This window comes from Lissotriton vulgaris, chromosome 12 (assembly GCF_964263255.1).
Source record: "Lissotriton vulgaris chromosome 12, aLisVul1.2, whole genome shotgun sequence".
Lineage (NCBI taxonomy): Eukaryota > Metazoa > Chordata > Amphibia > Caudata > Salamandridae > Lissotriton > Lissotriton vulgaris.
The window spans coordinates 392354544-392381904 of NC_141700.1; the positions used below are offsets into that span (position 1 = coordinate 392354544).

A 27361-nucleotide genomic window follows, 5' to 3' on the forward strand; every position below is an offset into this window, starting at 1 on the left:
TGCACGAATTCAATTAGTGTTTTTTTCTCATTTGCAACACCATGTGATAAAAGAGTAAAAACTGAGAACACACTACATTTGACCGACCTAGATAGTCTGTTTTCCAAACAATAGATGTTACACATATAAATGGAGCAAAGGTAGTTTGGTTTTCAATATTTACATATCATTTGACAGATATCTTGCAATTATTTTTTGTAAAATTATAATATTTTACAAAATGTAAAAATCATGGAAAACAAGCGCTGGGATTGTCCAGTTGAAGTGACACATTATGCTGTGCCGTGACTTCCATCGTGAAGGACAAGGTGAGGAGAGTCTAAGAGATATATATATATATATATATCACCACAATTGTCCGGTTGCTCCTGGCCTCTGAATTAGCTGCGATCCTGCAATTATATTCGAAGTTTCTCCTCCTCCAAGAAGACAACAACGCAGGATACTTCTGGATGCTTAAATAGTTTTATTAGGAAAAAAGTGGAAGCTGCCTACCGACGCGTTTCACCAGTTACGGTTTGGTCACGGTAAAGCTGTTATCGTGAAGGTGCTATTTACATACAAGTTCATAAACATGGAAATAGGGCTAGGCTCCGCGGCCAATGTGATAATGGCAGACATGTTAGGCTAGTTCTTATCATACATTCAGCTGATAATCAACTTTACACTGCCTTTGCTTTACAACAATCAATGTAATATATGCTACATCAATAAAAAGGATATTATTTACATTTTGTAAGAATTTTTGAACATTCTTATTACTTCAATTCTGCTGTAACGCGAAATTTACATGCACACGTTCATCATATTTGGCAGTACATATATTTACTAAACTTATTCCGTTCTTGTAATCCATTGCAGTCTAGCCCAAGGTGGTATTCCTTGATGTTGAAGTAGAAGTACAGAATCATAGATTAGTAACTAATGTATATTTCGCGTTACAGCAGAATTGAAGTAATAAGAATGTTAAAAAATTCTTACAAAATGTAAATAATATCCTTTTTAGGTCTCGTCCTATTCCATTCCGCAAGGAATGAATAGGACGAGACTATTGGGGCTAAACTAAGCTCTCAAAAATGCAGATTTCAAGAAGTCTATGTGTCCCGTGCACGCGCTTCTATCCGCCTGCCTGCTTGCCTCGCTTCACCACATCAAAGCCAGCCATCTGTTGCTTCCCCCAGCGTGCGCTCGGCCTCAGGCATTTCTCCTCCCCTAATTATTCACTGCCCACGGCCGGCAGTACTTTCACTTTCACGGCCGCCACGCCGTGTCTCGCATTTCTCCTCCACGTGTATTAAACTTGTTTTGCTTTCCTTTTGACCCGTTTTTGCTGGTCGCCGCTTATATTTTTGGTGACAGCCTCGTTCGTAAGTTTTCCTTATAGAATTCCTCTTTTACTATGTTTTTTGTGTGTCTTGAAACTTCACCGTCAAACATGATCCCATCTCTTATTCCTCTGTACCTATCATTTTTTAAAATCTGTTTTCTAGTTTTGTCCTTCACTCTCGATTCCTTGAGGATAGCCTGCACATTGGTTGAGGGTCCAGGTATACTGTCACGGGATCACACATCATAAACAGTGTTTTTTCCCAAAATACACACAACGAGCACAACATGTGACCGTTATTGCATTTCTCACCTCATCCGACAATCAAGGTGCACGTTCTAGTTCTCATAGACTTGGCACGGACGTGTCTGACTGCATCAAGGTACGTGTCTGACTGCATCCGGTTCAGAACGCTTTCCCGGTAGTGTGTGGACTTCAGAGCATGCTCAATGAAGGTAAAAATATAATTGGTTTCTGATCTGGCACTTCATAGACTTTTTTGCTCTTTGTAATCTCCTCTGTCGCTTATCTCTCTTCCTCCTCGTTCTCTCGCTCTTTCGTTCCCTCCCCATTTACTTCACCCTGAGCCCCCTCTCTGTCTCCTTCTTGCGGCCTCTCTTTTCTTTGTCTTGCTGTCCATTTTATTCTTTCCCTCCTCTCGTTTTCTCTCTAACCCCTCTATTTTCCTTCTATTCCCCCCCACCCCTTGTTATTTTTATTGTTTTGAGCTCCTTGTTGTCTCTGGCATGTGCCACAGGTGCCAGTGCTCATTGGTTGTTAATTGTACAGCCGGCCCAAGTTCTTGGTGCTAGTGCAAGAGCGCAAAGTTAGTGTTGTGTGATAGTAGTCACGGGACTCGACTCTCATGCTGATGGCTATAGGGATCAGTGGTGGTGCAGTGTATTGTCGACTCCACTGCCTCTTGGTGTGACGGTGTCTGCACGTACCTTCATGCAGTGAGCATCGCAAAGTGCATGTATGCCTGGGGCGCACTGGACATGTCCTCACGCACCTTCATGCAAACTACACAATGAAAACATAGTACTTTGCTTCAGGCACAAGTTGCCTACATTGCTATTTGCACCAACTCAGTCCCTCAGCCTTCTAAACTTGAAATATTGAAAACACCACACTTTTAACTAAAACATTAAGGTCTTTCTATCGATTTAATCCACAATTAAAAGCTCTCCAATTGTTGGGTACACCAAACGCTCCCTTTTCTTCTAAGGCACAGGTTGGGTCACATAGCTTAACAAGCATTTTTTGTGCCTTCTTCTCCTCTGATTGTACTCGTTTTTCGTGCCTTCTGCTTCCCCGATTGCACTCGTTTTTTCTTGCATTCTGCTCCCCTGATAGCCCTCGTTTTCTTGCCTTCTGCTTCCCTGATTGTACTCGTTTTTTCTTGCCTTCGGCTCCCCCACTCCATCCCCCCACTCCATCCATCCATCCCCCCACTCCATCCATCCATCCATCCCTCCACTCCATCCATCCATCCCCCCACTCCATCCATCCATCCATCCCCCCACTCCATCCATCCCCCCACTCCATCCATCCATCCATCCATCCCCCCACTCCATCCATCCATCCCCCCACTCCATCCATCCCCCCACTCCATCCATCCATCCCCCCACTCCATCCATCCCCCCACTCCATCCATCCATCCACCCCCACTCCATCCATCCATCCACCCCCACTCCATCCATCCATCCACCCCCACTCCATCCATCCATCGACCCCACTCCATCCATCCCCCCCACTCCATCCATCCCCCCCACTCCATCCATCCCCCCACTCCATCCATCCCCCCCACTCCATCCATCCCCCTCACTCCATCCATCCCCCTCACTCCATCCATCCCCCTCACTCCATCCATCCATCTCACTCCATCCATCCATCCCCCCACTCCATCCATCCATCTCACTCCATCTCACTCCATCCATCCATCCATCCCCCCACGCCATCCATCCATTCTTCCACTCCATCCATCCCCCACTCCATCCATCCATCACCCCACTCCATCCATCCATCCATCCCCCACTCCATCCATCCATCCCCCCACTCCATCCATCCATCCCCCCACTCCATCCATCCATCCCCCCACTCCTTCTATCCATTCCCCCCACTCCTTCTAGCCATCCCCCCCACTCCATCCATCCATCCCCCCCACTCCATCCATCCATCCCCCCCACTCCATCCATCCATCCCTGCACTCCATCCATCCATCCCGCACTCAATCCATCCATCCATCCATCCATCCATCCCCCTGCCCCACACTCCATCCATCCCCCTGCCCCACACTCCATCCCTCCCCTGTCCCACACTCCATCCCTCCCCTGCCCCACACTCCATCCCTCCCCTGCCCCACACTCCATCCCTCCCCTGCCCCACACTCCATCCCTCCCCTGCCCCACACTCCATCCCTCCCCCGCCCCACACTCCATCCCTCCCCTGCCCCACACTCCATCCCTCCCCCGCCCCACACTCCATCCCTCCCCCGCCCCACACTCCATCCCTCCCCCGCCCCACACTCCATCCCTCCCCCGCCCCACACTCCATCCCTCCCCCGCCCCACACTCCATCCCTCCCCTGCCCCACACTCCATCCCTCCCCTGCCCCAAACTCCATCCCTCCCCTGCCCACACTCCATCCCTCCTCCGCCAACACTCCATCCCTCCCCCACCCACACTCCATCCCTCGCCCACACTCCAACCCTCGCCCTCTTGCCCTGCCTCTATCTCTCACCCTGCCTCTATCTCTCGCCCTCCCTCTATCTTTCGCCCTCCCTCTATATATCTATCATCCTCACTCTCCATCGCATCACCACAGCATCACTCAGGGGCACCACAACATCACTATGCGCTACCACAGCATCACTGAACGCCCCAGCATTACTCGTCGCCGCCACAACATCATTCAGAGCCACCACAGCATCAATCTGTGCAACCATTCAACAACAACTGATTCAAATATGATCTCTCAATGTTTCAAACTTTATTACAAATGTCACAAAAAAAGTTAATATTTCACTTCTGTTCTTGTATTTCCATCAGAATAAAATACACTAAACATAATCTTCCAAAAAGTTATTTGCAAAAGTTTAAGCTATTGACATTATAAATTACAATAACTTTTATTTAAGTATTAATTATTGAAAAAAATACAACCCATTGTTATTTTTAATATTAATACATCTAAGTCATGTAAATACAACACATATTGCACTACAAATGCTATAGGTGTCACGTTTGCAAAAGTTAACACTATTAGCATTGTAAATGAGAAAGTTATTAATTTCGCTATTTTCAAAACAAAAACCTAAATAAAACATTTGTCATTTACAATACTAATACCTCTAACTTTACTAATGCGAGACCTATTGTATTGCAAATGCTTGTTATTGATGTAGCATATATTACATTGATTTTTGTGAAGCAAAGGCAGTGTAAAGTTGATTATCAGCTGAATATATGATAAGAACTAGCTTAACATGTCTCCCATTATCACATTGACCGCGGAACCTAGCCCTATTTCCATGTTTATGAACTTGTATGTAAATAGCACCTTCACGATAACAGCTTTACCGTGACCAAGCCGTAACTGGTGAAACGTGTCGGTAGGCAGCTTCCACTTTTTGCCTAATAAAACTATTTAAGCATCCAGAAGTATCCTGCGTTGTGGTCTTCGTGTCTTCTTGGAGGAGGAGAAACTTTATATACATATATTCTCCACAGCAAAACTCCCGCCACTTCCAAACCTCAACAGCGGCAAAGAAGGAGACTCGGACCCCAGTAGTTATTCAGGCAAGTTGTTTCTTTTAATTCATTTCACCACAACTCACGTAAGACGCGTTGCGGGCTACCAGAGCCCTTGTATATATGTATATATATATATATATATATATATATATATAGATATATATATATATATATATAATGTGTGATAACCTAATTATTTATATTTGGGGAGAAAATACATTTAAAGATAGGATTTTGAAATTCATTAGCCCGCGATTAACCTCAGCATGATTAATCGAATTTAACACATGGTACCCTGGTAATTTAGATTGCTCTACCTGCAAAGGATAAGCAGCAGCCCAGTTTCGAATCACCATTCGGCTTCTTGAGCGCCACAACACCTGACATCCCCCTTCATTCTTTTAGAAGGAATTTGGGCATTTTTAGTGTTATGACTTCATGGGTATATAGTTCTTTTTTTTTTTTTTTTTTTTTTACTGGTCAGAAAAATCATATTACTTTCTCTGTGCCCTCTTTTAGGAAGACGAGTGTGCGGGATGTACAGATGGCACATTTAAAGGAACTCGTTTCTTTACCTGCGCCCCTAAGAAGGCTCTGTTTGTGAAGCTCAAAAGCTGCAGACCTGATTCCAGGTTTGCATCTCTGCAGCCAGTTTCCAACCAGATTGAACGTTGCAACTCTCTAGGTAAGCAATTGTTCTGTAGAGATTTTTAGGTGCAGTTTGTCTCAACACACAGTTTCACCTTAACCAGCTGTCATTCCATCTACATATTCCCTTTATTTATTCATATTTTTTTCGATTTTTTTCCCCTTAAGTCAAACATAAAATACCCACGATTATTATGGGTATTACTCACCAATGTAAAGACATAGTTAAAATAATGCGCCCGGTTGTTCTATTTATTGTTGAAAGACCATCCATCCTACAAATGTGAAAGCATACAGCTCATGTGTACAAAGGTTTTATACATTATTTCAACTGTGGTGTCTTATGGCAGTTTTACATTTCACAGTTTCACATAAAAGCACTCCAGCGCCACATCCGGTGTAGTAGGCGATATATAAATGCAATTACATTCACATATTACAGTCAGAAAAATTACAATGGGACAAGATGGCTGAAAAATTACAAAGGGACAAGATGGCTGTAAATTAGCCAGGTATCTCTCTACCCCACTCCACCTTCTTCATGGATACCAGGGCTCTTGGCTAGACTGTGATAAGGATTACAAAATACCAATCAACCACAAGTTTCTACCTGAGAAGCTGCGGGGTAACGGGGAATTTTCCATATGACACCAAAGTCCCATGCTTATTTCTCATTCTCACGAAGTTTCCTCTAGAGATTTTTTGCTGCTTTCTAGAGTGGAAAAGACCAGATTATCTTTGCTCCAATTGCTCTCATAATTTCGTAGGGGCCCCTCCAATAGGAATTACAGGGCACCTATAGTGAGGCTGAAATTGTCCAACATTGTAAGGCAAAGCTAATGTGTTTGCTGGAGCAAAGAGTTGTTATGTAGGTGACTTTACAGCAACAGGGAACACACAGATTTTTAAAAGAATGTTACCTAACACTTAATCAAAATGTTCTCTTCATTTCATGTTCATTTCACAAGCACCATCAAAGAAAACTGTGTGCCACTTTCACCCCTACTTCTTATCCTTTCTACCGTGCTGTTCCTTGTGCAGGCTTTCCCTGTGCAAAATGCAGAGGAATTATTATGTAGTGGGTTCAACAAGGACAATATTACGGTTGATTCTAGCCATCCCCAACAGCCGTTGTTATTTTAATCGTGTAGTCCGCAGTCTCCTTTATTTGCCCGCAGTGGGGGGGGGGGGGGGGGGGGGGGGTGGTATTACTGATGTTCACAAGGGTATGTTTTTACATGACTTATTCCTTGTATGGTAAACAAAGTTTAGAAGTAGCTTGGCCCTACACGTTACGTAAATACAGTATAACACAATGCTAGTCTACAGTTCAAAAATGAAAAGTAAATGTAAAGATACAGCTTGTACTGTATAGCTGCTTGTTTCTTGCCACACGTTTGTACCTGTAACCGAATACATTTGTGAAGGAGTCGTCTTTTTTGTTGGGAGGTGGGGAATGATCTTAAAGAATGAATATGCAATGGCAAGCAGTGAGCATTTACGTTGATGAAAAAATCCAGTTGTATAGGGATGAATTACCACTGTGAACTCCTGGCTAAGAGGAGTGGGTGCACGGTGAATTCTGAAAAAAAAAATTCTCCCTACAGCTAGTTTTTGTAGATGGGCATTTGAAAAGTGTTCTACAGACAGATTCCATGCTATTCGTCCTCTATCTATTCAAGCTACCATGGTTCAGGAGACCGGAGTATTTTCAGTTGTATGAGCGCAAGAATCATTGTTTTGTCTTGTCACAGTTTGTGGCTTTTTTATGGATGCAGTTTTGTGTGAGGTAAACAGTATTTTAGGTGATATCAGCATGAATGGGAAAGGGGTAGAAGGGATAGAACAGCAGAGCTGTTCATTGGTATTCAGTCCAGCTGTAACATTGCAACTGAATACATTCTCAAATAGGCAGCCCAGGGGAGACTGCAGACACAGGCAATGAAAATGGAAAACTAAATATACTGGAAGGTTGGAGGAAAGAACATTTGATACCCCAGTACAGGGGACGTTTCTGTGGGAACAAGAATGTCTTCCTGTTCTCTAATCAAATCGTAGAGCTTGTGTTTTGCGAAAGTAGGACGTTATAAGTGAAACTGGGATTGAGGCCACCTAGAAATAAGACTTTTCACATTATCTATGCCTACATGAGTACCATTGAGTTGGGTAGCAGTAAGCATCTGTTATTCAGCACCAAGATGCCCACGGGTGAACGTGCGCTTTACAAATACACGTTATGTTATGTTTCTATGTCAGTTGGAAACAGGGTCAAATGTTAAAGGGAGTAGTAATTATTGTCTGCTGATTTAGAGAAAATATTCCTTTAATCTGTGCTAAAGTTGGTGCTGATTCCACTGAAGAAATTCTGACACTTGGACTGCACCCGAGTGTCGATTGAGTATGTTAATTTCTATACCAATCCATATTGAATCTACAATGACGTTATTTAGACTGATGTAATCCTAGAAAAAACAATCCACCTGATAATATCAGGGTATTCAAATTCAGTGTGATCACAATCACTTAAAGAAAAGGAACTCACATCAGCCGTGGAAGCAAATTTAAGGACTAATGGCTACTCGTTCTCTAAAGAAGAAGCTCAATATAGACTGGATAACAGGGGAAACATTTACTGTTAAACACAAACATACCATATTTAAAGGAACGCTCAAGAGAAGCAGACCAGCCACACACACCATGTAAATGAGAAGAAACAATTTATAATTCTCCAGTATTAGGGGTGTCTTTCATAGATTCACATGCATGAATATTCAACGTCGTCGAAGTGGGAGTCCCACGGTACATAAAATAGTAGTAAAATATATATATATATATATATATATATATATATATATATAAAATTATATAATTATACATATATACAAAATGTAATACTTATAAAATATAAAACATCAAGTTAAAAGTACCATAGAACCAAAGACAGGCCCATAGAAGCTTTAAAGGGAGAATTCACTTTAGTAACATATAGTCATTATAATGGTCCGGATGTATGTTGTTACAACGCGATGTTTTACATCGCAGTACTTTACAACTCATGTTTTACAACGCAAGTCGTTACCACGACTTGCGTTGTTGGGGTCTGGATAGTGAATAGTTTAATTTACTATTCCAACTCCAGTCCCCGTGGATAGTAGGGAAGGAGTTGGATAGTAAATTAAACTATTTACTATCCTGGAGCGCCCCCAGCGCAATTCGTTGTTACAACTTGCGTTGTAAAAGTTGCGTCGTAAGGGAACTGCGGTGTAACATCCGCGTTGTAAAGGATGTTCCCCTAATGGTCCACATTCCAGCCAATCAGGCAACAGCACCCTCTAGAACCTTCTCCTCAGAAGCTCAAGCCCTCAGATTTTCTACTGCACGTCGTGTGAAGGGAGTCTTCCTGAGCTCTGCTCAGTTTCTTCAACTCTTTTGCTTACTTCATCTCTGAAGAGGTCTACTACTAAAAAAATCTTTATTTAGACCTTGTTCAACCTGTGGAAAGCTTTGCCTTTTTCATGAAGATTCTCACAGTAAGTGTATTTACTGTCTTTATCCGGACCATGAAGTTAAGAACTGCAAGTTCTGTAGGACCTTCTCTGGTAAGACACTGAAGGATAGAGAGGCCCGTCTCCTTCTGTAGCTACAGAAGTTGAAGCCTTCCGAGGACCCTGTTTCTGACGTGGAAAGAGTGTCTTCTTTCCATTTCAAAGCCTCTCTCAAGCGTGGGTCAGAGACTGAGATTCCATCTCCTTTTCTGAAGAGAAAGAAGCTCGTTGACGCTTCAAAATCTTTCTCCCCACGGGATTTGCAATTCTCCATGCCTACGGGACCTGGTTCTCTGGCGTCGCAATCCCAAGCTGTGCCCTAGTCATCTAAGTTGGGCGACAGCTCGTCGACGGGACCGTCGTCCGTCAACGACCACGAGATCTGTCGATGCTGTGGCAACGTTGACGACGACATGTTCAATGTCTTTTTTTCTTTTTAACGATTAGTAGAGCGCCTGGTGACCCGGAGGCATCCCCGCGCTATAAGAACTTGTAGTGACCAAGGAGGAGGAGGGACTATTTAGGGAAAAGGAGAGTTTTCAGTTTTTTTGCGGAAGAGGAGGTGGCAGGGTTCCAACCGCAGGCAGCGGGGGAGCGAGTTCCATCCTGAGGAGGCTTTTACTGCGAAGCGTCGACCGCCAGTGCGCACCTTCCTGAATCTAGGGACATTGGCCAAACGCTCATTATCCGAGCGCAAGAGTCTGGGAGCTTTGTATGGGGTGACCATGTCTCTCAAGATAGAAGGGCCTAGGCCGTTGAGGAGTTTGTGGGCAGTACACAAAGCCTTAAATTCAATCCTCTGTCGCACTGGAAGCCAGTGTAGGGCCTTGAGCGCTGGTCTGGCAGAGGCTCTGGAGGGGAGATTCATAAGGAGCCGGGCAGCCGCATTTTGGGTGCGCTGAAGTTTTGCCAGGGTAGATTCGGGGGCTCCTAGATAAACAGCGTTGCTATAGTCCAGCCGAGCAAGGATCAGACCTTGAACCAAGAGTTTCCTAGATAGGGGAGGGAGTAGAGGAAGGATCTTGCGGATGGAACGCATGAGTCCGAAGCAGGTTCCTGCTGTTTTGGCTGCCTGGGTCTTCATGGACAGCTCAGGTTCAAGCCAGACTCCCAAAGTCTTGATTTCCTTCTTCGGGGTGGGCACTTCGCCGAAAACATCGGGCCAAACCGATAGAGGGATGGTAGTCCATTTCTTGCCCAAGAGCATGACTTCGGTTTTAGATCCGTTGAGCTTAAGTGATGACTCGCACATCCAGTGATGGATTTCCTGGAGGCAGTTCAACAGATTGTCTGGGTGGTTGTCAAGATGTGAGAGTGAGACGACCAATTGCGTGTCATCCACGTAGCTCACTATCTTGATCCCGAATGGGGCAACTACATCCTCCAGAGGGGCCATATAGGCATTAAACAAAGTGGGATTTAGCGAAGACCCTTGGGGGACTCCGCTAGAGAGGGGGAGAGGGGTTGAGCGGGAGTTGCCGTCCCATACCTGGAACGAGCGGCCTGATAGAAAAGAGTCTATCCAGGCGAGCGCAGAGCCCCCGAGTCCTGCCCCGGCCAACCAGTGGAGTAAAACACGGTGGTTCACCGTGTCAACGGCTGCACTAAGGTCCAGGAGGATCACTGCCACTGACCCTCCTGAATCCAAAATGCACCTTGCCTCCTCGATGACAGCGAGGAGGGCGGTGTCCGTGCCGTGGCCGGGACGAAACCCAGTTTGGGACCGACGCAGAAGGTTGTTGGATTCGAAGAACTGGGACAGTTGGACATTGACCAGTTTCTCGGCCATTTTGCCAATGCCTGGGAGGAGCGAGATTGGCCTGTAGTTTGACAGATCGATGGGGTCCAGTTGAGGTTTTTTAAGAAGAGCTTTGACTACTGCACTCTTCCAGCTCGGAGGGACAGAGCCTTGGGACAGCGAGATGTTCATCAGCTCCGTGATAGTGGGCACGATGGCAGAGGCCACTGTTTTCAGGAATCTGATGGGAGCGGGGTCACGGGGGGAGCCGCTTTTCATCTTGGCCAGAGTCCTTCCTACTTCGTCCAGAGATACCGCCCTAAATGCGGTCAACTGTGGATGTGGGGTGTTTCCTGTGTGGTTAACAGGTGCATCAGTGTCCGTATAGTTAGACAGACTGGGAGGTGGGAGTGAGGCTAGGATACGGGAGATTTTGGAGTCAAAGTAGGTTGCCAGTTCATCACTTCTGTCCGGAGGGGACATATTGGAAGAGGGGGGTGCTGGTATTTTCAGAAGCTCTTTGGCTATGAGGTAGGATTCTCTCGCCGAGTTGGTGGCATTTTTAATTCTGGCATCGTAGTATGAGGCTTTAGTGAGTTTCAGGGTGGTTTTATACGTTCTCACCGACCTACGAAAGGCGTCCTTGCTGGCGTGAAGCCAGTCCTTTCTCCACAATCGCTCCGCTTTTTTGCATTCTTTGCGGAGAGTTCTGAGTTCCGTGCTGAACCATGGGGCTGATCCTATCTTCCCGTTTTTATCCTCACGGGTTTTTATGGGGAGGATAGAATCGAGAGAGGTGGAGATCCACTCCCTGAACTTTCTGTCCGCTGTGACAGGGTTCTCCGATAGGCTAGGGGTCGTAGCGTTCAAGGCTCTGGCCCAGTCCTCTGCAGAGAGTCTGGACCATGCCCTGTCCCTGGTGTAGGTGGCGGGCTTGTGGGGCTTCCTGAATGTCCCTGGCAAGAAGAGAGGGACCAAAAAATGGTCCGTCCACGGGAGGGGAAGGGACGCTTTGGGTTGAAGGGTGTGGATATTGGTAAACACAGGGTCTAGCAGGTGAACCTTGATGTGGGTGGCTCCGGAGTTGGTCAGTTGGAGGCCGTAGGCCGCCAGGTCTAGGATCAAATTGGCTGCCCCTGTGTCTAGGGGGTCGTCAAAATGGATGTTGAGGTCTCCTATTATAGAGAAGTTGGAAGTAGAAAGGGCCAGGGATGATATTGATTCTAGAAGGGCGCTAGCGAAAGGGCCAAAATGGCCGGGAGGCCGATATACTAGGAGGCCTGACAGTGAACTTGTCGGCGCCAGTTGGATGGTAAAATGACAGCTTTCTGAGTCCACGATGTGGGCATCGTTCGTTCTACAGGAGAAGTGATCCCGGTGGAGAATGGCTAGTCCGCCTCCTCTTTCAGAGGGGCGTGGTTGGGACTGGATGAGAAAGCCCGGGGGAAGGGCTAAGACCACGTCCGAGTCCGAGTGGTCAGTGAGCCACGTTTCCATAAGGAACAGAATGTCGAGGTCGTGGTCTACTATTAGGTGGTTAATAAGCAGAGCATGCATAGGAAGTGACCTGCAATTCAGTGCGGCTAATTTAAGACCAGGGTGTGAGACGGGTGGATTGGTGAGTTGTAGCTGGACTGGGTGACAGAGTGTACAGCTAGTGAAAGGTCTGTCTAAGTCATGAACATAATTGCACGTGCTGTCGTTAGTGGGTCTAAGACTACGAGTCTAAGTCTACGAGGACTACGACGACGACGTCTTCCTCGTCGTCGACGCTCCCAGAGGTGAGGCCTATTACATCTATTCTTAAGATTTCGTCGACGGCCGTCAAACCTGTCTCATCGACGATTGTGCTGAAGCATTCATCGGGGAAGACCCCGTCGACGCGTCCTCCGTCGACGGCATCTTCTTCGTCGACGGCATCTTCTTCGTCGACGGCATCTTCTTCGTCGACGGCATCTTCTTCGTCGACGGCATCTTCTTAGTCGACGGCATCTTCTTCGTCGACGCCCACCTCTTCGTCGACATCCACCTCTTCGTCGACATCCACCTCTTCGTCGACGTCCACCTCTTCGTCGACGTCCAAGACCTCGTCGACGGCCAAGACCTCGTCGACGGCCAAGACCTCGTCGACGGCCAAGACCTCGTCGACGGCCAAGACCTCGTCGACGGCCAAGACCTCGTCGACGGCCAAGACCTCGTCGACGGCCAAGACCTCGTCGACGGCCAAGACATAGTCGACGGCCAAGACATAGTCGACGGCCAAGACATCGTCGACGGCCAAGACCTCGTCGACGGCCAAGACCTCGTCGACGGCCAAGACATAGTCGACGGCCAAGACATAGTCGACGGCCAAGACATAGTCGACGGCCAAGACATAGTCGACGGCCAAGACATAGTCGACGGCCAAGACATAGTCGACGGCCAAGACATAGTCGACGGCCAAGACATAGTCGACAGCCAAGACCTCGTCGACGGCCAAGTCATCGTCGACGGCCAAGACATCGTCGACGGCCAAGACATCGTCGACGGCCAAGACATCGTCGACGGCTACACCCTCGTCGACGATTACATTGACGGCAATATCCTCGTTGACGGTGCCGTCTACGCCGACGATTTCTCCTATGTCGACGGCTTCATCTTCGTTGACGACTCTGTCGACGGCACAGAAATCTATGTCGACTAAGAGAAGATATTATCTCCGTTGAGGGCTCCATTGCCATCTGCAGCCATCTCGTCGACGGGACCGTCGACGACGCAACATTCACTCGCTACAGCGACTTCTTTCACAGTGGTTACAGCTTCAGTGGTGAAACGGCCTGTACCTTTGAGTCCTATGATGGAAACTCTGCCAACGAAACTATTTGAGTCTGCAGAAGACGATTCTGATGACGGTTCCTATGTCAATGAGGTTTTTCGTCCTGCAAATAGTCCATCTGAACTCAATATCAAGTGTCAGGAGGAAGATGAGGAGTATGAGGAGGAAGGAGGTGCTCTCTTTCCTTTCCATGTTGCTCATTCTGAGGCACCGCATGTGCATGGTATGACTCAAATACCGTCTTCTCTGGTGGCCAACTTGCAAAATATGTTGGACGATTATAATCGCAGGTTCCCTCCATCTGCGACCAACTCTTCAACCTGCGGCGCCAACACCCGTACATACGGAGATGCCGCAGTCGCCAGTCCAACAACAACAAGATACTGATGATGACGCTGATGTCAATCAAGACACAGATCAAGATGATGTCCTCGTGGATTGGGACGACTATAGAGCTCAAACACCATCTACACCACCTACATCGCCTTTGCCGTCCCCGCCGGTGGACATTGGAGGCTTCCATAACTTAATGGTTCGTGGAGCCAAATGCTTCCATTTAACTTTAGAGATGCAGCAAACGGATTGCTTCCTCTACGACTTCAAAGATCAGCCTCTTAAACAGACTCATACCATCCCAATCATTGACTTTATTTGGCAGGAAGGCCTTAAACTTATGGCACGTCCAAACTCCATCCCAGCTGTGTTGCCATGTTTAGACAAAAAGTACAAGGCGCCTGCAGACTCTCCAGTATGCCTTGTGTCTCACCCCAAGGCGGACTACGTTGTAACGCAGGCTGCCCAGAAACATTCAAGGAATCCGGCCACTCCTCTCACCTCCCCTCCAGACCAGGAGAGACGCCGGTTGGACTCTATTGGTATGAAGTTTACCACCATGGCTGCCACAACGGTCAGAGCGGCGAACTCCCTGGCCATCCTCGGGAGATATGACCGCCGAGGCCCAGACGATAGTCCAGGAGGGGGAAAAAATCTCCGCAGAAATTATAGACTGTGCTGTCGACATCTCGTCAACGGGCTTCAGACAACTTGCTGGAGCCGCCGTTTTACGACGCCAGGGATGGCTCAAATCAACAGCTTTTCGGCCCGAGGTGCAGGCGAGAATACTTGATTTGCCATATGATGGGGATTCACTCTTTGGCAAGCATGTTGATGACGCTCTTGAATCCATTAAAAAGGACACTGATACAGCTCGTTCCCTAGGAAGCCTCCAGTACAGGAAACAGCCTTTTCGTGAAGTACGTGGCAGAGGTGGCTCCTCAAATTTTAGTGGCTCCACCCAGTATCGCTCCTATAGCGACAACAAACAAAGGTACACCTATCAGGCTCAAAATCGCCAGTCCGATTCAAGGCCTTATCGGAGGAAAAATAATTACAGAGGAGGGAACACCTCCAAAAAGCAGTGATTTCCCCAACAAGTGTTCTCCAACTCTGAAAATTGGAGGTCGAATCTCCCAAAACTTCTCCAACTGGTCTCATATCACCTCGGATCGTTGGGTCCCTGACGTCATCTCGAAAGGACATGTTCTTGAGTTTACAAAATTTCCTCCCACCCGTCGACCTTCTGGTCCCCCACCACCTCATTTCAAAGATCTGTTGGCTCAAGTCAAGATCATGATTTTAAAAGGGTCTGACAAAGTGGTTCCTCGAGCTCAACAGGGCAGGTACTTTTATTCCCGCTTCTTTTTAATCAGGAAGATATCGGGAGAATGGCGCCCCATTCTGGACTTACGAGCCCTCAACAAATTCATCAAATCACAAACTTTACGAATGTTGACCCTCCTGGAAATTTTGCAATACGTCAATCCCGGAGAGTTCCTCTCCACTATCGACCTCCAAGATGCATATTTCAATGGGCCAATACATCACAAACACAGGAAATATCTTCGCTTCACTGTCAGATCGAAGCACTTCCAGTTCAGGGTGTTGCCTTTCGGCCTTCGATCAGCGCCGAGAGGCTTCACGAAGATCATGGCTCCAGTCGCGGCTTTCCTTCGCCTACAAGGCGTTCAATTTTACCCTTATCTAGACGACTGTCTAATAAAAGTTCAGACACGTCGAACAGCAAGACAGCATACTCAGACCTGTCTGTCACTTTTTCACGAATTAGGCCTCTCCGTGAATCACGAGAAGTCCCATCTTCGCCCAACACAACAGAGAATCTTTCTAGGAGCCTTAATCAATTCTCGTCTGGCGCAGGTGTTTGTGTCCCAGGAGCGACAACTTCGCATACTCAAGATGATCGCTTTTCTCAAATCAAAAAAGTCTGTTTCTGTCCGGATCTTGAAATCTTTTCTGGGCATGGCCTCCTCTTGCATACATCTGATCCCACACTGCAGACTTCACATGAGTCATACAGGAGGAGGTGGACATACAATGGAAACCAGTTTCAGGGTCGTTCAACGACAAACTCTTCCTGACCCCCCGCATTCAATCAGCTTTGAAATGGTGGGCTCATCTTCCAAATATCGCTTCGGGTCGGCCCTTCCAGAAAACACCTCCTTCACTCATCCTCACGACGGATGCTTCCTTAGAGGGTTGGGGGGCACACCTCGAAGGCATGTCAGTCAAGGGCAAGTGGACGACAACTCAACGCAGATGGCATATAAATCGTCTAGAACTCTTGGCCATCTTCCTTGCCCTGAAGTCTTTCCGGATTCTGATACAAGGCCAATCGCTGCTGGTGCGGACAGACAACACCATCTGCATGCACTACCTCAACAAACAGGGAGGTAAAGGTCTCTCCTTCTTTCCAAACAGGTGCAAGAAATCTGGAATTGGGCGATTCAACACCAGGTTCACCTGACTTCAGTTCTCGTGCCGGGCGTTTCTAACACTCTTGCCGACTGTCTCAGCAGGTCTCAGGCGGACAATCACGAGTGGGAACTCCATCAACCCACTCTGGAGTACATCTTTTGCCAGTGGGTACATCCACAGATGGACCTGTTTGCGACTCCAACCAACAACAAATGCCTATGGTTTGCAAGTCGGCATCCCCACAGAGAGTCGAGCGGGAATGCGTTTTCGATCAATTGGCCGAGCGAATTCATCTACGCTTTTCCCCCGCTCCCTCTCGTTCCGCACCTCCTGCACAGGATAAAGATCCAACCATGCCACGTCATTCTGATTGCGCCCAGGTGGCCACGTCGCCCGTGGTTCTCGGACCTCCTTCTGTTGTCACATGCGATCCGATACCTCTTCGCCCTCTGCCTCACCTGCTCACCATGAACGAAGGTTGGATTTGCCATTCTGTTCCGGCTTATCTCCAACTGCATGCTTGGAACCTGAACACAATGAGTTCTCAGGTCTGAATATCACTCCAGAGTGCAGGAAAGTGCTGGGTCATGCACGTGCTCCCTCCACCATCAAAACTTATCAATTGAAATGGAAGCGTTTTTGTGTCTGGTGTCACAAGGAAGCTCTTGATCCACTGTATGCCAAGCCGGAGCAAATCCTGCCTTTCTTCTTATCTCTTTCAAAGTCAGGACTTTCTCATTCCACTCTTAAAGTCTTTCTAGCAGCGATTTCCCGCTTTCGGCATGATGGCACCACCTCTCTGTATTCCTCTCAGGTCATTCGACAGTTCTTCAGAGGCTCTTTCGAATGTATCCGCCCATACGTCGTCCGCTGCCTTCTTGGCGCCTCAATCTGATTTTATCTCAGCTCTTTCTACCTCCTTTTGAGCCCATCCATTCAGCGGACTTAAAATTCCTTACGTGGAAGATAGCTCTTTTACTTGCGCTTACGTCATCAAGGCGAGTAAGTGACATCCAAGCATTCACGATACAACCTCCATTTCTTCAATTCACTAAAGATACTGTTACTTTACGGACAAATCCAAAATTCATTCCCAAAGTTCCTTCGGATTTCCACCTGAATGAGCCCGTCATTCTCAGAACTTTCTTCCCTAACCCTCAGTCTCCTGCTGAGCGTTCTCTCCACTCCTTGGATTTAAAACGTTGCCTGAAATTCTACATCCAGCGCACCGCTCCGTTTCGAAAGTCAGACCAACTCTTTGTAGCTTATGGCCGAGTTTGTAAAGGACAGGCAGTCACTAAATAATCTATCACAAGATGGATCTCTTCTGCCATTTCTTTCTGCCATTGCCGGGCAGGAAAGCCTCTCTCTGCTCAGGTGAGAGCACATTCGACAAGGGCTGTGGCATCATCTACCGCCCTCTTTGCTGCAGTGCCTCTGCGCCAGATCTGCAGAGCTGCAACGTGGTCGAGCAGACACACGTTTACGAGGCACTATTGTCTGGAGTCAGCTGACGCCGCGGATGCTGCTGTGGGCCAAGCTGTGCTACGAAATCTTTTTAACTAAGGTGAGCCTCTGTTGCTTCCCGCCTCCTGTCATAAAAGGTTTTAAATTGTGTTTCACTGTATGCTTTTTTAATAATACTATAGTGTTACTTTCTGTTTTGATCTGCCTTTTATGACTCATATGTTACTTTACTGCTTTCTACTCTTATTCAAGCATGTGAATCTATGAACGACACCCCTAATACTGGAGAGGAACATTAGTTACTGACCTGTAAACTGTGGTTCTCCAGTATTGGTGTCTTTCATAGATTCACATACAATCCACCCTTCCTCCCCTCAGAGACTCTCTTCTCCTCATGCACTTATGGTCACTTTGGTGCTAAGAAAATCTGAGGGCTTGAGCTTCTGAGGAGAAGGTTCTAGAGGGTGCTGTTGCCTGATTGGCTGGAATGTGGACCATTATAATGACTATGATATGTTACTAAAGTGAATTCTCCCTTTAAGGCTTCTATGGGCCTGTCTTTAGTTCTATGGTACTTTTAACTTTATGTTTTATATTTTATAAGTATTACATTTTGTATATATGTATAATTATATAATTTTCTATATGTGTGTATATATATATATACTATTACTACTATTTTATGTACGGTGGGACTCCCACTTCGACGGCGGGGAATATTCAAGCATGTGAATCTATGAAAGACACCAATACTGGAGAACCACAGTTTACAGGTAAGTAACTAATGTTCTTAATTACTTATCACTGGACATTACACCTGTGCTAAATATGCTTTAGCTAAAAGAGCACTTTCTTCATTGCCATTCTTTCCTTTCCCCTATTCTCCGCTTCTCCCTTCCTTGACATTTCTGATGGTTTTCCCTAATCACGGATTCCTCACCTTTAGAATGTTCTGCAGGTCGCAGATTGGATCTTGAAGTTTTTGTAGGAGTATTTGGTGACCTATGGGTCCTTGTTAGTCTTGTTCCACCTCAGAAGTGATGGAGCAGAGCTACATATAAGCTCCACCCCGTGTATCAACGTCCTTTTCTTTCTGTCTGTGCCTTTAAAATCTCCGCTCCCTTTTCATCAGTTGACAAATTATTTCAAATAATTTTTTTAGTGTGCAAGGAAATGATGCACTCACCAAAGACTAAGGGCACAAAGTGTGCCATGACTGTCGCAAACAGATGCCGATGACAGACCCATCTGAGGTGTGCTGCTGGTATGTAGGCTAAGGGCACAACTCCAGGTCATGCAAAGAATGTACCCTCCTGCACACAAAGGCGATGTGGGACCGTGAAGTAAATCTGTATATTTCTAAACACTGCAAGAAGTCGCGCAAGTCTTTCAAGTTGATGGGGCGGGCCCAGTCCTATTCTCAAGGCTGTAAGTCAAAGTTAAATATGAAGCAAAAGAAATCAAAGCTGCACTCAACCCCATTCTTCTACTTTCTGCCCAAAGGGAAATTGGAACTCAACCCCATCATGCCACCCTCTATCCGAAGAATTTGGGAAGGTATCAAGGTAGCAACTGATCTCACTCCCAATCCCCCAGTTGGGGCCCTGAATTTCCCAAGCCATCAGCATCGCAGCAGCAGGTCGAGACCTTTTAAGGAGGCCAGACTGTGTATTTGTGGCCCTCTCCCTCTGCCACATCTTCAGTCCCCAAGCATCCGCAGGTGCCTCCAGTCTGGTTTCTGCTGGTGAATCAGTCTGAGCCCCTGAAACCTTCCTTGGTTTCCACACCGACTCCGATGCTGACTTAAATTTCGCCAGGACTTGCACTAGCCTCTTCTTCATCGCAATTAGATGTGCAGCTGAGGTGCTAAATCTACAGCTGACTTCAGTTGAAATTAAGCCAAATTTTCTAACTGAGGCTTTGCAGCCTGGACCAGCCTCATCTTGGCTCAAACCTTTCTGAATGGCCTGGATGCAGCAACGTATGTAATTAGTTCTGGCCTGGATAAAACTGATTGCTTGGGCCTTGCAGTGGGCACTAGTGTGGTGCTTTGTTGCCATGTGTGGACACAATTAAATGACTTTTTTGGTGGAATGCAGGCACTACATATGGATTTACCTTTTGATGGGTCCTGCCTATTTAGCAAAAAGATTGATTCTGCTCTTGAATGCTCTAGAGGAAGCAGAACTATAGTTCCTTGGGCCATCCCACCCCTGCTCAACAGTTTTCCCATCCGTCTCAAGGCTTCTGAGGCTACTCCAGAAGGTTGGCCTACAGACACGACCAGACCTGCCACCACTGCAGCAGTCACCGCAGTCCTTTCATAGCTGGTATGAGATCAAGCTGATATCACAGTGATCACTACCCTTTTTGCCTAAAGTAGTCACATCTTTTCATATTGTGCAATCCATCACGCATGGGGCGCAGGGCCAATACTGATTTGTATTTGGCTGAGTCCAAACTGGGGTGACTTGCAAGCAGAATAACAATAGTTTAAACCCAGATCTGTGACTGGGGGTGAGTGTTTGAGAAGTTTCAGCACTCAGTCCATCATTTTATTTTGTGATGTTGCTATGTGCGCACTAGGTGGCTAAGGGTATGCCCAGATGTGTGTCTCTTGCTCGTTGCGCTACTGGATTCAGGCTAGCCTGGCTGATGAGTAATGATACCCTGAAATCAGTAAAACCAAAGGGGATGATGGACAGAGTGTTGAACATTGCAAGCAATCACTCCCAGTCAACTGATCTGGGTTTAATCCATCATCATTCTTTAGCACATTCCGCGACCCCAGTTCAGACATGGCCATATGCAAATCAGGCTGACCCTGTGCCTCATGGGAACAGTCCAGCCCGAACTGCCAAGCCATGTCTTCCCTGGACCAGAAACAAGCATCCTGGGACCGGTATCTGGCTAATCAGCCGTCATGAGCCAGGCTAGCTTGACGCCAGTGGCAAAGTGAGCAAGGGACCCAAGTCTGGACATACCCTGCCAACTTAGGGCGAACAAAGCAAAACCAAAGGCGATGATGGAGGGAGTGTTGAACATTGCAAGCACTCACCCGCAGTCAACTGATCTGGGTAATCCATCATCATTCTTTAGCTCACATTTGCATATGGCCATGTCTGAACTGGGGTGGAAGAGTGAGCTAAAGAATGATGATGGATTAAAACCAGATCAGTTGACTGGGGGTGAGTGCTTGCAATGTTCAACACTCCGTCAATCATCCCCTTTGGTTTTACCCTGAAACCAGTCCCAGAATGCTTGTTTCCGGTCCAGGGAGTACTGTTCCAATGGAGAGCAGGGTCAAGACAGATTTTCATGTGGCTAGCTCCAAACTTGGGTGACGTGGCAAGCAAAATAATGATACATTAAACCCAGATCTATGAGTGAGGGTGAGTGTTTGAAACGTTTCAACACTGTCCATCACTTTATTTTGTGATGTTGCAAGCCATCAGCCTCCCAGCGTTCTTTTCCCAGAATAACTCCTTGCAGCAAGTGGGAGCATTGCTGTGAAAACGTCCGGATCCATTCGTGTGCATGGGAAATATTGCAAAGGTGAAGAAGCTGGTATTAGATAGGGTGCCCTGCAGGCCTCGCAAAATATACTCATCCACTCGCTATGAGGAGTCCCCTTTTATCAAAGCAAAGTAAGTAAGGTATTTTTTATCTAGGTTCGAAGGCCGTGTGGGAGCTCCCCTCATGCTCCGTGGCTGAATCTGCTTCCGGGTGAGGACGCACTCAAGGATGGTTGCTCTGCCAGCGAGCTGCTCTTTGTCGTAGCAAGACTCTGAAGCAACGTCCAAAGAGCCGCAACCGTAGGCTTGCCGGCGAGTATGAGGTGTAAGGTCTGCAACCCTGAAGTCTGAGCTGTGTCATCGGAATAGAAGTTGATGCGGACAGAGGACTACGCTGGATGGCTAACGTGCAACAAGTGCTCTCCCTCCTCTCATTCTTTTCCAGCCGGACAGCTTAGTTGGTAATTTTGTGGTAAACTCTCTGGCTTGAGATCTGAGGCTTGTGGGCTGTGGCACTGTACTGTATTGGACATCTGAAGCCGGTTCACTGTGGGGCGGGGGAAGATGTGGCCACGCCAATCTGGCATCTGACCCCAAATCTTAGTAGATGGTCTAACATCTAGTCTGAATAGCACCTGTATTAGCACCTGTATTACCAGCACTACTAGCTACTTGTGGCACCCAAATTAAGAAGGTCTTACCTATGGAGGCACTTTAGGTGAGGGAGGATGAGTAGCGGGTATGATTACAGATGCAGTCTGTCTGTATAGTACAGATGCGGCTTGTGGTCTCCTGCAAGTATCCGGCACCTTAGGTCATTCCACAAAGCAAAGTAAAGCTGACAAGAAAAGTACAAAGGGTAATTCATGCTGAAAGATTTTTTTTATGGAAATTGATGATAAATATATTAGAAAGTCTCAATGAAACACATTTCACAGGACTCTTCCATGGAAAGTTGTGCTGCAAAAAGCTCCAAAGCTGGCCAGCTTTGGGAGTTACTTGCTTCAGTGACAGGGAAGAGTGACTCTTCTCCAGCAGGCATGCAGCAAACCCCGATATCGGAAGAAAAATCCCTATCTACATCTTTGTTGCTGAAGTCTTCCAATTAGTCTATCATGAATCCCTTCCAGTTGAGAAGCTATGTGTTGTCCTCTCAGTTACCTGTTCAGCTTATGGATGTCTCCAGTGAACAGGGAAAAAAGTAAGAAACTCCAGTGAAATCTGTGAAACCCTCTCCCCCCTTGTTTGTTATGGCTGGCTCCAAGGTGACTCAGAATGAGCACGAAAATGAAACACTAGGTGCAATCTAAGGAGAACATAGCAATGATACTGGTGAGGTCGCTCTCTCACCAAATGGAAGCTCTATACAGACAGATGCAACCCCTCACTTTTCTTCAAGCTCCTATGATGAGGTGTCCTTTCTTGCATACTCAGCATCTCTGGAAAAAACCCTGAATTTAATCTTAAGTGAAATTTTGTCAGATGAAACATTCTCAGGAAGATGCTAGCAGGAAAAATAGCGAACAGCTGAGCCAGATTTCCGACCGTGTACAACTACTCGCCTCCGTATGACACAGGTGGAGCAAAGAGCAGCCATTTTGGAAAACTCAAGCAACGATCATACTGGAACCACCCTAAAAGTGCAATCTGATCTAGAGGAACTGCAACTCAAGCTGGATGATGCTGAGAATAGATCCAGATGGGAAAATCTAAGATTTATAGGAATTCCGGAGGATAGAGAGGCTGCCCAACCTGTTACGGCACTTATTTCAGAGCTGATTTCTAAATATGTTCTTACAGATAAAGAGTCTCAAGGAACAGATTTAACCATCAACTGCGCCCATTGAGTTTCTGCGATTTGTCCTGTAACTGTTAAATATCCTAGAGCGATTCTAGCCAACTTTGGCAAACATCCATATAAAAGAAAGAATCTTATCTTGCGCAATAAGACCAAAATCATTTACTGTTTCTGATAACTTTACGCTTCGTATTTTTTCTGACATACCTATCTTAGCTGCGCAGTGTTGCAAATAATTTATTGCTTTAATTGATGACTTTAAATGACATGGAGCCCTGGCTGGCATTGTCCAGCTCTTGAAGCGTAAGGTTTTTTTTCACGTGCATGCCCATTTTTTTCCTTCTGTTGATGCGGCTAGAACTCTTTTGTACTCTATTAAACAAAATCAAGGAGCAACTGGGCCATGAAATTGCAGTTCCTAAGACATTTGTCTATTTAGATTTTCATGTCTGAGCTGATTGGATTGTATTTTGTGTGCTATTTTATGAGGTTCCTTCTTGTTTTGTGTGTCCTACATAAGGGTTGGCAATGTGGGGACCTTCTCGGGGTGTGACCTTTCTGATGGTGGGTTCAAAAGTGCCATGACAAAGCACACTGGTAGTGAGAGGGGTGGTTCAGGAAAGGAGGATGGGGTGGTGGGGAACTCCTGAGTGAGGCTTAGGATGGGTGGGGCCTCAGGGACAGGAGAATAGGGAGGGGAGGGGGTAGGCCAAGGGTCATGAAGGGTGGCATGGAGTAAAAGAGCACGCAGGAGTTGAGCTTTGTTGTATGTATGAATTTTCTTAAAAACAAGATTTCCAAAAGGTGAGAGTTCTGTTCCGTATTTTTACAAAGAGAATTGAGTCCCTTATTTGAGCCGAAAACGTTTTATCCATTTGCTATGATGATTAATAAGTTTATCAAAATAGCACTGTGCAGTATCAATGGGGCTAAAAAGCAGGTAAAATTTTACTCAACCATTGAATGTCTGGCAGCAGCCCACATGCAGGTTATTCTGTTACAACAAGCACACCTTAAAGCTCAATCCACAGTACCTAAATTACAGAGTTATATCTCCCAAGCATTTTTTGCTTTGGCTGGTGCAGTAATCAAAGGGGTGACAATCCTATTATCACAGTTTTAAAGAGGGAAATCTTAGCAGCGTTCAGAGATCCTAGAACAAGATGGATTATCCTAAAGGTGGTGATCGGAGCTCAGCTTTTGTGTTTAGTCAGCTATTATGGTCAATTGGAAGCCAACATAGTAGACCTTCATGAGATATATTATGCAATCAGGGCTTTTCTGGCCTGCTGGTGAATGGGGGCGATTTTAAAATTTTGAAGGACGTTAGATTGGACTTGTCCCATTTAAACAAGGCCCAGAATAGTTCCACAGCAGTGAACTTTTTAGCCAAATTGGCTAGGGATTTAGCCCTAGTTAAGCCTTAGTGCCCAGATAATCCTCATACCCAGGAATTTACCTAATTTCCCAAAAGATTTAATACAGCCTCTCTGATTTCTTTTTTCTCTTGTTTTTATGGGCTAGGAGGAACGCGGGCATATGGACTAAATCCTTCTCAGATCCCTCAGTTCCGTTAATTGAACTCAATGTCAATTTTTATAAGGTATAAAGACTGAGATGGGTCTTTGATAAATCACTGTTGACCAATATAGGGTGGGTGGAAGTTATGACCTCGAACCTTGTGGATTGTTTCAAGATAAATAAAAGCTTGGCCCCTCTTTCTTTGTATGGGAGGCTTGTAAAGCATTTTTATGGGGGCAGCTATTGCATTTAAATCTCAAGTGCTGAAATTGAGAAGAGAGAGAAAGCATGCTCTCCAGGTTGAACTGTATCAAGCCACCTGGGTCTATAAATTAACCATGAATCGGAAATCCAGCTTTCAACAACTCTACAAAAAAATCGAGCAGGCCGGACCATTCTTAGCATGGTCAGTAAAAAAAAAGACACAGAATAACTCAATCTGTCATGGAACCAGCGGCCAAAAGGCATCGCATACAGAGGAGATAGGAAAAGTTTTTTTAAACACATTATACATAACTTTATAAATCCTCATCCTCCACTAGGCCTGGGGTGATCAACACGTTTTTTAATGGTATTGATATGCCAAGTACAGCAGGCTAGTCCAGTGACTCCCATTACGATTATAGAAGTTCAAGAAGCAATTAAGAGCTCCCTGAATGGGAAAGATGAGGGACTGATGGCTTACCTGTGGAACTGTATAAAATCTTCAAGAAACAGCTTGCCCCTTTTTTAGTTATTCTCTGTAATGAAATATCTGAAAGAGACACGTTAGTGATAGATTCCTTACCTTAGAATATCCCCAGGCGACAGACTGGATCCGGAAAGTTTTGCGTAGCAGTACCCTTGCGCGTCGGTAGGCGTCGTCTGCGGCTCCGCGTCCGTCGTGGGCGCCGTGATGACATCGTCGGAGTACTTAGACGCCGCCTCCGCGTGCTGACGTCAGTTCTTCTTTTTTCCACGCCAGCCAGCGCAGATCTGGAAAGAGCAGTTCCCTAGTCACTTTTTGACTAAACTTTTGTGATCTTTTGATCCCCTTTCGAAGTCTTATAACGACTCCGACAGTGCCGTTAGGGATGCCCGGCTTCAAGCATTGCGACGAGTGCGACCGTACCATGTCGGTCACGGATCCCCACCGCTTGTGCCTGATGTGTTTGGGCGTCGACCATGACGACCAGGCCTGCTCCCACTGTCGGGCCCTGTCGAGGAAGGCCAGGCGGGAGCGGTCCCGCAGGCGACTCGAGATCCGCAAGTCAGCCCCGCGCCGTGTGAGGTCCCGGTCCCACGGGAGGTTGAGGGACAGGTCGCGGGGACGGAACCATCACAGCTCCGGGAGTTGGCGCCACTCCTCTGGGTCCAAGTCATCAGGTAAGAAACACAAGAAGTCGAAGAGACATCATCGCTCTTCTGACTCCCCCCGACGCTCGCGCGACGCGGCCGGGCTTTCGGGTGACACCGCCCACGCGGCTCCTCGAGAGTCGCGGGCGCCGCGTTCGGCCCCATACCCCCCGGTCCCTGGGCTGAACGCGACGCCGGAGGAGATTGAGCGTTTCCTCATGGCCATGAGGTCCCTTTCTTCTCCGACGGGTTCCACGGCGCCTTCGGGCCCAGCGAACCCGTCTGGGGGCCCTAGTGGGTCGGGGGCTACGACCCCGACGCCGTCGGGTGCTTCGGCCTCGACTCCGCCGGCGCCTTCGGGCCCGGCGCCGCAGGGCTCCATGATCCCGACACCGCCGGCGCCCTCGGGCCCGGCGCCGCAGGGTGCAGCGGTCCCAGCGTCGTCTGCGCCTTCGGGCTCGGCGCCGCAGGGCACTGCTGGGCCCTCCTCGGGCGATGGATCGTCACCGGTGGACCTTACGACCTCCCCGGCGTCGGTCCGTATGGTGTCCCCTCCGGCGTCGGCCTCGGCCGGCGCCGTCTCCGATGCCTCCTCTCAATCGGTTCCGACGTCGGGACGACGCCTATCGGCGCCGCTCTCGACGCCGTTCGGAGATTTTCATCTCTATGAACCGTCCTCATTCGCTTATGACCCTGAATCTCAGGAGATGGGGGAAGAGGAGTATTGGGAGGGGTCTGAGGACCCTCTGACAAGGGAGTGTCAGTCTAACATGGACTGGACAGGAGATCTTGGGGAGGCCAGTGGCCTGGAAACCTCTCCAGAAACTGGATTTGTCTCTCCTCCTACCGTGGCTTCGGAGGAGGGTGTGACTTATGGTGTGGTGTTGATGAGGGCTGCCAAGGCCTCGGGCCTTGAGCTCCCCGTCGCGGCCGTGAGGACTAACCTCCTCACTGAGGTCCTTAAGCCGCAATCATGCTCCGCGGAGCCTCTGCTGCCGTTTAATGAGGCCTTGACGGACGTTCTTTTGGGCACTTGGTCCTGGCCCGCTACAGGTTCGCCCGTAGATAGGAACGTGGCCAGACGCCACCGCCCGGCACCGGGCGACCCCAGTTTCCTGTCCACCC

At 47.3% G+C, this 27361-nt stretch overlaps 1 protein-coding gene across 7 annotated transcripts in view; it reads left to right on the forward strand.

Moving 5' to 3' along the window:
• Positions 1-27361, forward strand: part of CYLD (CYLD lysine 63 deubiquitinase) — a 516546-nt gene that overhangs the window by 285671 nt on the left and 203514 nt on the right. For all 7 annotated transcript variants that reach the window (XM_086945164.1, XM_086945166.1, XM_086945167.1 and 4 more), the window contains exon 8: positions 5602-5767. In XM_086945164.1, the coding sequence (XP_086801290.1) occupies positions 5602-5767 (166 nt within the window). The remainder of the gene's footprint in view (positions 1-5601; positions 5768-27361) is intronic.